General features: G+C 39.1%; 1 protein-coding gene across 2 annotated transcripts in view; it reads left to right on the top strand.

Annotated features, from left to right (window-relative positions):
- DPP10 (dipeptidyl peptidase like 10) overlaps positions 1–14,395 on the top strand; it is a 592,658-nt gene that overhangs the window by 542,019 nt on the left and 36,244 nt on the right. For both annotated transcript variants that reach the window (XM_054176832.1, XM_054176823.1), the window contains exons 10-13: positions 148–245; positions 9,142–9,265; positions 11,379–11,417; positions 13,092–13,199. In XM_054176832.1, the coding sequence (XP_054032807.1) occupies positions 148–245; positions 9,142–9,265; positions 11,379–11,417; positions 13,092–13,199 (369 nt within the window). The remainder of the gene's footprint in view (positions 1–147; positions 246–9,141; positions 9,266–11,378; positions 11,418–13,091; positions 13,200–14,395) is intronic.

Below are 14,395 nucleotides of genomic sequence, written 5' to 3'. Positions count from 1 at the left end.
ATTCTATTCTATTCTATTCTATTCTATTCTATTCTATTCTATTCTACTCTGTTCTGTTAATGTTCTATTCTATTATGTTAATGACTGGTTCTATTTAGCTGTCACTGACTCAGTGCCTCTAAAGCTCCGATTTTCTTTCCTTCAAAGGCAGGTCAAACAAACCCAACAATAAAGCTGTTTGTAGTTAATCTGTATGGACCAGCACATACACTGGAACTGATGCCACCTGACAGCTTTAAATCAAGGTATATAATTTCATTGTTTTGGTTAGTTTAACCTGACTGTCTCTCAAGCTAATTGTTGTCTTTTTACATCAGCTCACCGGTTGTCATAGATGAACATTATGATGATAAAATAAAATACAGTTGTATCGGGTTGCTGCTTCTCTTAAAAGCCACGTGGATCTGATATTTGGTCATGTTTGATGTCCTGAGAAGCTCCAATTTACTTGAAATATATGACATTGAGCATCTTAAGCTAAGGTCAAAGGGGCTGAACACTGCCCTGTTTCTGAGGTCCTTTAGTGCATTCACTCCCAGACGTTCTTTGCTGTGTGCCAACTTGCTACTTTCAAGTTCTGAAATGGGATTGCAGAATATAGAAGTATATTACAAATAGAACAGAACATGAAATCAGGGTCTTCCCACACTTAGAAATATTCTGAACTTTTCAAATCCAGCAAATTACAGAAAGTTGATTCTTATCACATCTGACAAATGCAGTGAAGTGACAGAAGATGGGATGTGATGCCACAAGATCCCATAGACTAAGAGTTGTACTGTGTTTTTCAGGAGAAACTGTGCTAATTTATCAGTCCCTTTGACTTTGGGGCTGAAGAAATGAGGTCTGGCTGCAACCAGGGAATCTTCTGCTAAACTTACTACCTTAAGCTGAGCTCCCAATTACCTGCTCTTGCTTTGAGATGCCTTGAGACTTTTGTTTAAGGGCAAGAAAATTTTCATCCCTTCCAAAAATGTGTAGTCAGGTTTGTAGAATTGCAGTTGGATAGATTAAATTCCCGTTGTGATTTCAGTGCACATGCTAATCATGAGCATCTTAATTCTGTGAAACAGCATTAAAAATTGTAATTTGAATGTCAGAAGGCACAAGGAAGTGAAAGAAGAAAGCAATATATAAATCCATCCACATCTGTGTAGACCCCCCCCCCCAAAATACCCAACTTCTACAAATGTTGTTCAGATGTTGTTGTTTCACTAACTCATTCCCTCGAGATTTTTCAGATTTCCTTGCTCCCCAGCAGACCTAAAAGTGCTTCAATAGAATGAATATTGGTATCCTGAAACTTTGGGGGTTTTTGCAACTTGAAGCTAAAGGCCAGCAGCAGCTCAATTTGAGGAGTTTCTTTTGTAAGCCTTGTAAGAGGCATCTTTCCCAGATTTCCGAGTCCTTCATAAAGATATTGTTGCTGTTTAATTGAAGCAATACTCATGTCTAAAACTCTGTTTTGCTGCTGTGTTGAAAGACAGAGTAAAACTGTTTATACCTGGAGAAAAGTTAGTTTCATCTTATTTTTAGCTATTAAGGTCTGTGCCATAAAATTTAGAAAAATTATATAGTTGTGTGCTATATATCCTGTAAATCTTGCTTTCTGACTCTGGGTTTGAGTAGCAATCAGTCTTCACACTGTTCATCAACGCATATATATTCATGTATCTATATCTATACATATATATATATATACAGTATGAGGAATGAGCTTTGAACAGAGTTTTCTGAGAACAAATCTTATGAAGAGTGACTGAAGGAGCTGGAGCTGTTCAGTTTGGAAAAGAGGAGGCTGAAGGGAGATCTCATTGCTCTCTACAACTACCTGAATGGACGTTTTGGAGAGGCTGGTGCTGGTCTCTTCTCACAGATAATTGGTGCTAGAACAAGAAGAAATGGCCTCAAGCTATGACTGGATAAGTTTAGACTGGACATTGGGAAAAAAAATTTCACAGAAAGAGTGTTTAGCACATTGGAATGTGCTGCCCAAGGAGGTGGTTGAGTCACCAACCCTGGATGCAGTTAAGGGTTGTTTGTATGTGGTGCTTGGGGATACGGTTTGCGGGGATGAACTTTGTAAAGCAGGGTTATCAGTTGGACTTGGTGATCCTTGGTGAGGGTGTTTTCCAACCTGAATGTTTCTGTGATTCTAGGGTGTAAATCTTTGGAGTTTGTTACAGTTGGGAGTATATTTTTAATGAAAGTACTAGTGCTAGTGGTCCGGTCTTTTCAGTGCCTTTCTAATCAGTTCGTTATGGAGTCATTAGTAAATAGGTAATGTGTGTCTTTCAGAATTAAATGGAATGGGACACAATTGTACATAGCTTTATGGATCTTTGAAGGCAGAAACGTTTTGGAAATTGTACTGTACAAGTCATAACCAAGCCCTGTTACAGGAGAGATTTACTCCTATGCAGAGCGGCCACATAAATAGATAGGGAATGAGGTTTCTGTAACCGTAAAAAATGACATTCAGATTCTCAGGTCTCACCAGACTCTGTGCAGTGTAGGACTTCTGAATGCAGAAAACTGTTTCTCTGATTTTTAGGGCACCTGGAAACTTGATACAAGATTGAGTAAATTCATTTTTCTGCCTTGATTTACTGCTTGGTAATATTTCCCACGTTTTGTTCAGGTTATTCTGGTATAAAGTTAGCAATAATGTTTGTGAATATACTCCTGAAAGTTTTATTCTGGGGGAAAAAAATTACCATCTACTGTGCACTGTTAATGCCACGAAAGGACTGACACTCTTCCTTCAAAGATGCGGTTTTATTCTCGGCAATTACTGTTCTCCCCTTGGTGTTTTTATTCCATGTGTGCAATTACATTCTGTTTTCTTCAGTGGCAGACATGATTTTGTACTGCAGGGTTTTTTTCTCATTTGTCCTAGAAAGCCAGTGTATATATAAGATGAAATATGTGTGCAATCATACACTCCTAGCTCCTATTGGAAAGCTGATACTTGCCTCTTGAAAGAGCTATAGGGTGTGCAAGCCCTCAGCTCAAACCACTGTAACTTGGGACACCTGAAGAATCCTTTTAAATAGTGATATTTAGATACAGGATATTAATACAGTATTAAGAACTTAACATAAGCTGATTTTTCAAAACCCACGCTTGAATTTAGACCTGGCAGGCAGAAAAATTTGATTGCTTTTCCAAAGTGGAAGGAAAAAGTGAAGTAACGGATGAAAGAAGTTGCAGCTGAGTTACTAGAGCTGTGCTTCAGTATAAGATGAGATTTTTCTGCCAAAACTGTGTGTTGGGTCTTGAAAGTCTCAACGTGGCAATCGTCCACTGCTTGCTTACCCTGTTCTCAGCCTTAGACTAGACTAGAATAGAATAAACCAGGTTGGAAGAGACCTTCAAGATCATCGTGTCCAACCTATCATCTAACACCACCTAATCAACTAAACCATGCAACCAAGCACCCCATCAAGTCTCCTCCTGAACACCTCCAGTGATGGTGACTCCACCACCTCCTCGGGCAGCCCATTCCAATGGGCAATCACTCTCTCTGTGTAAAACTTCCTCCTGACCTCCAGCCTAAACCTCCCCTGGTGCAGCCTGAGACTGCATCCTCTTGTTCTGGTGCTGGTTGCCTGGGAGAAGAGACCAACCTCTCCCTGTCTACAACCTCCCTAAAGCAGTTGTAGTGAGCAAGCTGTGTTACTCTGCACTGGTCCCAGTCACTGCTGACCAAGTATTTTTAGCACAAGCTATAAGAAATTAAGCCAGTCCTTTTTCTGACTTTTTCCAGTAGTATTTAAATGCCTGGAAAAATGCTAGATGTTCACATTCTCATTTCATTTATCCCAGCTTTTAAAGAGACTGAAATATGCGAGACCCTTCTGACTTTGTATGATAAAGTTAAATAATTTTAACTTGTTTGAATTACTGTTTTATAATGGAACTGGAAACACCCAAGAACTTGCTGGCATAAATTCAAATAATGCTCTTTAAAGCCTCGCCAAGTTTTTTTATTATCTACACATTTCCAAATCAACAAAGTCATTTTGGTATTTATATACTTCTGGTTTGAATTCACCTTCTGAATCTGGAAAGTCTGGGTTTATATTCTGGCCGCCAGTTTATCTGAGCTTCGCTTTGGAATTTAAAGCATATTTGATTCTGACTGGACGTAGGGAAGATAGAGGTGTGTGCAATATGGTATTAAGAAAAATGGGATTTGCTTCCAGCTTTTCTTAGATGGGCTATTTCTAGTCATTTCTTTCATGCTTCTGCCCCTCCCCTCTTCTGTAACTTGGCAGTAATATTACCTGTCTCACAAGGTTAATGTAAAGGATTAATTCGCTATCATACCTTGCAGCAAACGGCTGTAATCTATTCAGCCAAAGCCTACAGGCTAAAAATATATTCACAGACTTCAATAAAATAAAGTTTTCCCACACAATGCCAAGGCATTTATTGATTATTCCCTTCCCTGTTCAGTGGGAAGAAGTGCAAGTTCTGCACATGGGCCAGGACAATCTGCTAGGTCAGCAGGGGCTGGGACCCAGCTGCCTGCCCAGCCATCCTGTCCGAGACATTTGTGGTTTGGGCTGACAGCTCTACACACTTATCATCACCAGGGCTGGACAGCTTTCAAAGGACTGCAGCCAACAGAGTGAGGGAGGTTACTCTGTCCATCTCCAGTAAAAGCAGAGCACCACCCACATCAGCTTGGGTGTTTATAGGGGACAATGAGAATCCACCAGTGTCTACCAAGATGGTCATGACCAGAACCCCTATGTCTGTAATGAAATGGGGAGGAAAGCTTATTTAGCCACCAGCACCCATGGGCAAGACGTGCTGGAAAAGCTCTTTCCAACTAAATACTTGTGGCTTAGTTTCAGAAGAAAACTGCAGTAGATCCATCAATCTATACCATGTATATCTTCGCTGCTTTGCAGGTCATATCTGAATTTGTGGTGTTTTCCATGGTGTCTCAGAGAAGGATGTTTTCTAGTAACCTCTTCACATTCTCACACACTTTTCAATGTACCACAATGTAAATTATTTAAGAATATAGTAAGTATCCTAGAGCATTGTGCATGGAGCATATATCTGTTGTCTGCCTTCTTGCTTAACAACTTGCCAGCAATCTAGTAGAACACAACTAGTTGGCTTTCTTTAGCTGAACCCTGTTGTATTTATTATCTAAATCAAAATCTATTCAATCTGTCAACAAAAGCAATGTTCCTTTTCCCATTGCCATAAATATCTTCCACCTCAGATATAATAAGCCCATTGGCTTGAATTAAATCAGCTTTCTTCAATATAGCAAATTGTATGAACTTACCAAGTTTGACTCTTTTTCTTGAAAGGTTTTTATTGTTCACTTTCATCCTGTGAGCTATTCTGTGATTTTAGTCTGTCTAATTCAAACCTAACTACCTCATTTAATTGTGACTGTAACTATGCTTCCATTGTGATGTAGTGCAAACCCCTTTCCTTTGTTTGGCTTATAGTCTCTTTTTAGAGTTAGACTCTGTTAGTCTTTGTTAAAGCACCTGCAATCACACATATGTATCTTTCTAGTCACAGGCATCCCAAAACTTACAAGTGAAATAAAACTTACAAATGAAATCAGCAATGCAAAATGAATCCAGATTTCGTCAAGTTACCAGCATTTTGAAAATACATTTGCTTTCTTAACACATGCAGTTGGGAATTTTTTTTTTAACCCTCACTGAATATCCTCCATCTCCCTCAGGCTCCAGGACTTGATGTTTCTCACTTTGCAGCACCTCTTTGGCATACATGAGATTTTCCAGCTCCTGTTGTTGAGTTGACTGTATGTGTGTCATGTTCCTGGTTCACATGCCTAAGCGAAAGCTCTACCTTCTTTATACTGGCTACCTTAAATAATTACCTTAGGTCAATTTCAAGCCAAGCAACAGATTTAAATACCAAATGTGGAATAGGAAGTGGCTCACTCTCTAGTCAAGGAGCTTGCAGCTCTTGTTTCTGTGCATTGCCTGGCTCAAACCAACTTAGAATGAAGCAAGTAACATACAAGATCTGTCAATATGTCTCTTCCAACATTGGTGATACTGTAATATTGATTGATCATGGGATGCTGTGGAAGGAGACTATTGTTACTGTGTCTTCTGTCTGCTTTATACAGAGTACAGAAAGCTAACTCTGGAATTCAGAAAGGGAAAAAAATCTTAGGAAAAATGTGAAGGAAGAGACTCAAAAAGTTAGAGACAAAAAATTGGCTAGACCAAATGAAAAGGCAGGAATTGAATGTGGTTTTCTTGACAATTGGTGATTTCACTGGGAATCCTGAGGACTGATGAGATAGTGGGGATAGAGGAAATGGATATCCACAAGCAGGTTTTATGGTTCTCGTGATCATCTTACAATGACCTTACTCTGAGAAATAAGATTAATAAGGAGAAACCTGGAACTGGCTACACAGAGTATAGGCACAGCTTGAGTAAAGCAAGTCACAAGAAGAGAGAAAAGTCAGCTCTTATTAGCCCAATTGAATACTAAATGTGGATTCTGTCTCAGCTGCACAGCCCGTGTGACACACTGAGTTTAAACCACCCATGCACAGGTAATCAGTAATTGTGTTTGTTACTCTTTGGACATGCAGTAAATTAATCCACAGTCTGGTTTAAGAAATGTTCCCGAACAAGGATGAAAGTAAAGTTCTGAACATGCAAAGTGCTGTAGAGCGCATAATTAAGTGGGTATCAGACTGAGGATCTTTGTCCAGCAATCAGTCTTAGTCTTTCCTCTTTACAGTGATGTTGTGAGGAAACTTAAATGCATGTACTGATGCAGAGGTCCTAATAATCCCAGTATATCTTTGTGTTTGGTCTGGAGGAAAAGAGAGTGCTTATTTCATTACTAGAACAGTAGGTTAGCTGCAAAAAAAAAGCCTGGTCAGCTTAGAGACATAAACTAATAGCAGCTTCCTCAGAACTAAATCAGTTTTTGCCCTTCATGCTTCTGTGTTTTTATTCAAACATATCAACCAATCTAATAAAACATGGGATTTTCTTTTATAAACTTTGACCTGGCTGTATTTCAGAAGGGTATGTATCTCCATATATATATATAAAGAACACACACATATATACATACACATATATGCACACTATACTCTTGATAAGTAAGTAAGATAAGTATAGTGAAATTTGAACATAATCTTATGCATAGTTGATGGAAGGGGGGAAATACTAAAAAAAGCCCTTTAAAGTTATGTATACTTTCACTTCAGTGATCAAGGAGTTTGTCAGTGATGGAAGATGATGTTATGGTTTGATTTGGACTATTAATTACTCTATCAACTGGATTCTGAATGATTACATCACCTGTTTCCAGTCCTCACTGAAGAGTTTTTCAAGTGGAACAGATCAAGCTCTATTTTATAGAATTTGGTTCTGGGATAATTTGGCTTTCTTGTCAGCAGAGGTTGTCTTGGTGTGTAAGTACTGGCAGAGGGAGGCAGTCCATATATACATGTTTTGAACATTTGTTTTTTGCTATGTTAATGCTTCTGTATGCATAATTATAATGATTTTGTATGGCCTTATGGAGGGACAACTGCAGAAGGTGAAGTTTTCAACTCTTGTTTCTTGAGTTCTTCTACAGGGAACCAATTACCTGAGATTTGGTGTTGCTCTCATTGGTTTGGTTTTAGAGATCGTTGCTTTGTTGGCTGTGTCACCTGGTCTCATGTTAGATTTTTTTGTGTTACTTTTGACACACATTTTTGCTCCTCAGTAAGTTGAAAAGCTTTTTAAACAAAACCCCAGAAGTAATAGACTGAGAGGATGCCTGAAATCACTATTTCAAATCATCACCATCCTGGTTTTCCTGTGTGAAAATATCTGTATTACTTGAAGTCAAATGTGAAGCCAAAGAAAGTTGTGTATTTTGGGTGTTCAGCCATGTTCCTCAAACATAGCGTTAGCCTGAGGCTGGGTGAAGTTGCAGTGAATTGTTGTCTGCTGCATCTCCTGTGTGCAGCGCCAGAGTTGTACACAACTTTGCTGTTGGCTGTTGATCTCATAAGGAGTCTTTTGAATATATAATCTAATGTGTTGTCAAATAGTAATGAGAACTCCATCACTGTTAGATTAAAAGCCTGATTATATGCAGGCTAGGAGTCTTCATTTAAAGGGGGAGCCGAGTTTCCAGGCAAATTTGCCCCACTGTTGCACACAACTCAGCCTGACTGTGAAAGCTGCCACAAGTAGAAAAGTGAAGCAAATAGCCTGGCTGGATCACAAGCTGCAACAGGTCTTCTTCTGTAACATCCAAAGTGTGGTAGCCTCACAGGAGTTTGAGAGGAGGAAGGCAGATACTCCGTACCGTGAGTCTGTGCTTGGGAAGTCTCCATTGCTCAGCCAGGGTTGTTGAGGGAGAGACAATTTGACCAGCTACTGATTTAATCAAAGTTGACTTACAGTGATACTGGCTGTGATTTCCTTTTCATGCAGAATTCTCATTATAAAATACTTACTTTACAACAAGTGACATTTTGAAGTCGTGTTACAGGCTTACAAATACATTTTGGTAGTAAGGCTGAATTCTGTTGCAAAAGTGTGTGTCTTCTGAAGGTGTTTGCTGTATGGAAATACTGGCTTCTGGTTTAATTTTTAGTGTTTGTTTTTAAGCTGGCCAACAAGTACTGCCTCATGCGTATTTGTAAAGGTACGTTTCACGAGCACGTGCTTTTAAACTGGTGTATAATCTGTCTGAGATAGAGATCCTATGAGAGTGCAAAGTTCCCAGGAGAAGAGTGCACTAAGACCAAACCTTCCCACTTGTAGGAACACAGATTCAGGGCACAGTTTGAGGTGGCAGGGCCCAGAGAGGCTGTGGACTCTCCATTTCTGGAGGCATTCTAAACCCACCTGGACATGTTTCTGGGTGATTTACTCCAGGTGATCCTTCTCTAACAGGAGGGCTGGACTATAAGATCTTCAGAGGTACCTTCCAGTGTCTCTGATTGTGTAATTCTGTGATTTGGCATTGTTTTTCTCCACACCTCAGTGTCAGCACTGTCATCCAGCATTTGATGAAATGTGTATGTTGTTGTTTATTTTTAAGAAAGCCTAATCTGAAATGGGAATGATCTGAACATTGTGTGTTCAACTGTTTATTTAGGGAATATTACATCACCATGGTGAAGTGGATAAGCAACACCAAGGCTGTAGTGAGGTGGTTAAACAGACCTCAGAATATTTCCATCCTTACAGTTTGTGAAACCACAACTGGGGCTTGTGCCAGGGTAAGTTGGATATTTTTTTCCTAAACCCTCTCTTCAATGTTTCTTCTGTGTTTTGTTTTCATATTCAGAAAAAGGTTTTCAGAAATCAGTTTGCAGTTGCAGTAGTTGCAAGCTGAGTATAATTAGTCAACAGGGAGGAAATGGATGTGAGAAAATTCCGAATCTGGTGAAATGATTGCATGCAATTAGCAACTTTGAGTGACATTTTCACAATTACTGAGCTTTGTTCATTCATTAACTTCAGTGGAAACTGCAGTTGCTGAACACGATGTACTTTGACTATCGCTAGTGCAGTGACAAGCTTGCCTTTCCATCAGATATTTCCATCTGCCTGGTTTCTCCTCTCACTCCCCTACAGAGTCTCATTTCAGATCTTTCAGCTTCTCTGAGTTTACATGTGTTTATGGAAAAGGTGTAAAATTCTGATAATTCCTGGAAATTTGACAGCAGAATGAAGTAACTTCAGGAAAAAAAAAATAAAATTGAAAGTCAACAAGGATGTTTCATTTTGAATGCAAGCCAGGCTGAAATGCATTTTTCTGTATGAATCCAGCCACATCACATCCCTTGACCCAGCCTTCGACTTCTGACGCTCCTGCCTTACATCTTGCCATTTTCACAGTCAGTCTCTTATCTTGAATGCAATTGGCCATTTTCCCATTCTGAGTCATAATCTCTTCCCAGAACCAGCTAAAAGAAAAAAATATTTTCTATACAGGCTGGTATCAGTACCAACAGTAGAGGTACAATTTGGCAGTGTAAGCGAATATGAGTGATTAATATATGTCTTGGTTTGGCCTCCAAGTCAAAAGTGCCTGCTATACTGGTCAGTCATGTAAAAGTGTTAAGGGATTACATTCGAGCTTGTCTGCTCTTGCTACATAGTTTAGGTTGCTTTTCCTGATTCAGAAACTGTGAATATGTCTCCAAACAATGGATTACGACTGGGAACACTGAAGTTTGTTGATGGGATTGCTTTTTACCTTGTTCCTGCAAGCCTTGTGCTGTTTTGTTTAGGAAGTTGATCGTGAACCTTTGTGAGCAGTCTCTTTTAAAAGGAACCTTTATATGCTGCAAGGTCAATTGGACTTGTCTGGAGTAGGTATCCAGGGACCTGTAATCTGGGACATAATATAAGAGAGACAGACTGAGAAGTCCCACTCCAGAAGAAATAAAGTGCAGTGAAGGACCTCTTCAGATGGGTGAGGAGGAATGCTGATGTACTGTCACTGGAGTGGGTGCAGTTTATGCCAGGCTCGTGCTTGCATCCCTGTGTACTTCCAGCTCTGCATCCACTGGGAAAAGGTGATGCTCTCAATTTAAATAATGGATGAGGAAAGGTGCTACTGTGAGAATTTAGCATTGTATCACAGCACTCAATTTCAACTGTAAACTATTTTTTTTCAGCATTTTGCACATGTTCTCAATTCCAAAAAAGTACTGTATGAAACCAGCTGCAGCAAGAACTACAGATTTTTCATTCATCAGGCCATGTATCTACAGATGCTTCTATAGCTAATAAATTTTCATGGCTTCATGTGACTGTGGCCATTTACAACAGTTGACATATATTCTATATTTTTTTTCAACAAAATGTGCATGATATTTGGGTGGGTTTTTTTTAGATGGTGTGGTGTGAAATATGATTGGGACCAGTAAAAAACAACCATTTGTGGGTTTTTTGTGGCTGTGGTTTGTTTTCACTAACATCACACTACAACCTGTTAAAGCAAGGGACTGTGATTTGAGAAGGTCTTGCCGTTTGAGTTTGATAATGGCTGTTTGCCCAGTGTTGATGAAGGACCTAAAATACCCAGCTGTCAGATGATGCCTAGAGGTAAAAAACAAATAGAACTGTCAGTGTAAAGCTTCTTGATAGCTAATCAGAAAGGACTGAGAAAGGTATTCTTAGACCCTTTCTGGTGTTCTACCAAAAAAAAAACCCTCTGAATAAAGCAGCTTTGTAATTAAATTAGCATTTGTTTCAATGTAAGCACCAGTGAAAAGATGTGAAGATTGTTACACAACAGAGAAGAAGTGTGAAATAGCTAGAGACCTTTGCTGTTCCATAAAAGCAATTTTATTCTTCTTTTATTCTTTTTTTTCTTTTTAGAAATATGAAATGCAGTCAGACCTGTGGCTCCCTAAACAGGTAGAGTATCAGTGCTCTTTCTGGGTGTGTGATGTGGAACTGCTTTAATGTCATTTTTTATTTAATTATATGTTATTTTGTGAGCTATTAAGCCCCATATAAAATGGAATATTTTTTAGGATCCTAAATTAATTTAACAGCTGAAGATTATAGCAGTGTCTGTGTAAACATGCAAATGGCAGTTTGTTTCTCTGGCGTTGGGAATCCTATCTCTGCATCACACAGAAGACATTTTGCTACCTAGCTGACCATGTCAGTGGCAGAAAGGGATAGGCACTTCCAGAGAGTAGTTCAGCCCTCCAAATGGAGACACCTGTCTGAGTTTCAGAAGCAATATTCACTTCAGTATCTGGTCTCTCTGCATTCATTTAAGTAAGTACTTTGATGACTAGCTGATTACCTAACTCTTGGATGGTTAAACATAGATGGGAGAAATACCATTCCAAGCATGTCCTGTATACTCTGCTGATTTTCTTTGATTGAAAAATAACCTCACCAAATTAAACCCCAAGGAATTCAAAGATTAGAGGTCATATGGGCTATAATTTGAATGCATAAGAATAATATTTCTAAATTCATACCCAGAACAATACATTGAACTAATATGTCAGCAAATTATTCCATTCTCATAGCTTTGGAAGAGATCTTCCTCCAAATAAACGGATGAAACACATTCTATTTAAAATATATTTCAGGCTTCATTTTGCACTCTGCAAATGAGAAATCATTTTTTAAAACCCATGGGTTTATAGCAAGATGTCAGGGGAGACCTTATTGCTCTCTACAACTACCTGAAGGGTGGTTGTAGCCGGGAGGGAGTTGGTCTCTTCTCCCAGGCAACCAGCAACAGAACAAGAGGACACAGTCTCAAACTGCACCAGGGGAAGTTTAGGCTTGAGGGGAGGAGAAAGTTCTTCACAGAGAGAGTTGTTAGCTATTGGAATGGGCTGCCCAGGGAGGTGGTGGAGTCATCATCCTGGAGGTGTTCAAGAGGGGATTGGAAGTGACACTTGGTGCCATGGTTTAGTAGTCATGAGGTCTTGGGTGACAGGTTGGACCTGATGATCTTTGAGGTCTTTTCCAACCTTATCGATTGTATGATTCTATTCCATGTCTTCCTGTAATATTTCTGTGTAAAGTTAGACATGGGGAGGTGGTGTCACATCAGGCTGCAATTTGTAGTAAGACCACGGTTTCAGAATCTCTTTTCAATGTACTTAGTTCTTCTGTACAACTGTGCCAAAATCAGTGAGTGTTAAGCAGGTACTTAGGAATAGTTTGCTGAGTCCAGGCTACAGAAATATTTGTTTTCCTCATCACTAGTAGGACTTATCTCTGTCATTATCTCTGTCATCTCTGTGATGTATCCTGGAGTGTATCCTGGAAAGTTCCTCTACATTAGGGATAAAAGTGACAGACATTTTGTTGTGAGGGAGAGTTTTGTGAGGACTGTCACCCATGCTTTAGGACAAGACTGCACAATGGTAACTGCTGGCTTTAGCCACCATGTTTTTGTTAATCTTAGGAGAACACATTTAAAAGTTAAAGATTTTTCCCCATCTGTCTTAGGAGTACAGCAACCACCAAAACCAAGGAGTCAAAAAACCTAAGCTGATGTTTTGTTTGGCAGCCTAATGGAAAGTGTGACAAACTGACACAATCTTACGTTTCTAGAATGAAGAGCCAGTGTTCTCCAAGGACGGCAGTAAGTTCTTCATGACTGTCCCAGTGAAGCAGGGAGGCCGGGGGGAATTTCACCACATAGCTATGTTTATTGTTCAGGTAAGGTTTTGATTCAGAATATTGTTAATATCCTTATGAACTTTTACTGAGGACATGTGACCCAAGCAAAGGTTTCCACTTCCAAGAGAAGTGGAAGTCACTGCCTGAACATGTGTTGTAGTCATTTGTCCTGTCCAGGTTGTTACTCAGTTCAGAGGGATGTATTTCTATCTTCTTCCAGAATAAGTGGAATTCTTTCTGCTTTCATAGACCTCTGATGTGGTGGCACATAAGTTCTGTGAACGAAAAGTACTTCCAAAGTACTCTTTCTGGAAGATTTCCTCTGTATTTTTTATCTCTACAGACAAGCAGAGACACTTTCTTTTTAAACTCTTCTGTCAATAATTATGTTTTATAGCCACAGAAATTCAGGACTCCTGCAGAAATGCTCATTTTATCCTCTTCATCTACACTTTATATGCAGAAGTATCATTTTAAATGTCAGTTCAGAATATTCAGAATCTGGTCTGGTCTTACATGAAACAGTAAAGGGAGGTAATAGCCAAAACTTAAAATTTTGTGAAAATTAGGACTCTTATATTGCCCTTTGCAACATTTTCCAGTGGTTTCCATTTCCCAGAGTCATTACTTTTTCCAAAGAAGACTCTGAAAGAAGATTAATTTGTGCTGTGACTTTGAAGGTCACCAGTATGAAGTTGTGATGAACTAATAAAGGAAATTGTGCCCTGGAACAGAATACTCCGAGGCATCTATTTAAATCAGCAGAGCATTAATCCAGGTACTTCAGCAGAGCCATATGACATAGGAGGGATTATCAAGGCACCCAAAACATCAAAATAGCACCAGGCAACTCTATTATCTCCCTTTATGACAGTGTTCTGGTATGAACATTATTAAGTCTGAAATATATTCAGAGTGTATTGCAGACAGCACAAGAGCAAAAGAAGTTTGATGAAAATTTAACTGAAGGAGCAAGAACAAGATACTCAGTCATTATAGTAAATATATCAAGAAAGAATAAGATAAGGAAAAGGGGAACAAAGAGATGTCAAATTCTATCTTCCAAAGAGAAGCAACTCAGATGACAATCTGGTAAAGGTGTATTAATATAGTGACCACACAAAAAAATCACACTGAAGCAAAACTTACTTATTCAGTCAAGTTTTATTTTGGTTTCTTTCCCATTATGAATAATTATCTTTAAATTACATGAAGTAGTAATGATGTGGATGTAA

The sequence above is a fragment of the Dryobates pubescens genome, chromosome 2 (genome assembly GCF_014839835.1).
Source record: "Dryobates pubescens isolate bDryPub1 chromosome 2, bDryPub1.pri, whole genome shotgun sequence".
NCBI lineage: Eukaryota > Metazoa > Chordata > Aves > Piciformes > Picidae > Dryobates > Dryobates pubescens.
The sequence above is the reverse complement of the archived record's forward strand: the minus strand, read 5'-3'. Positions and strand labels throughout refer to the sequence as shown.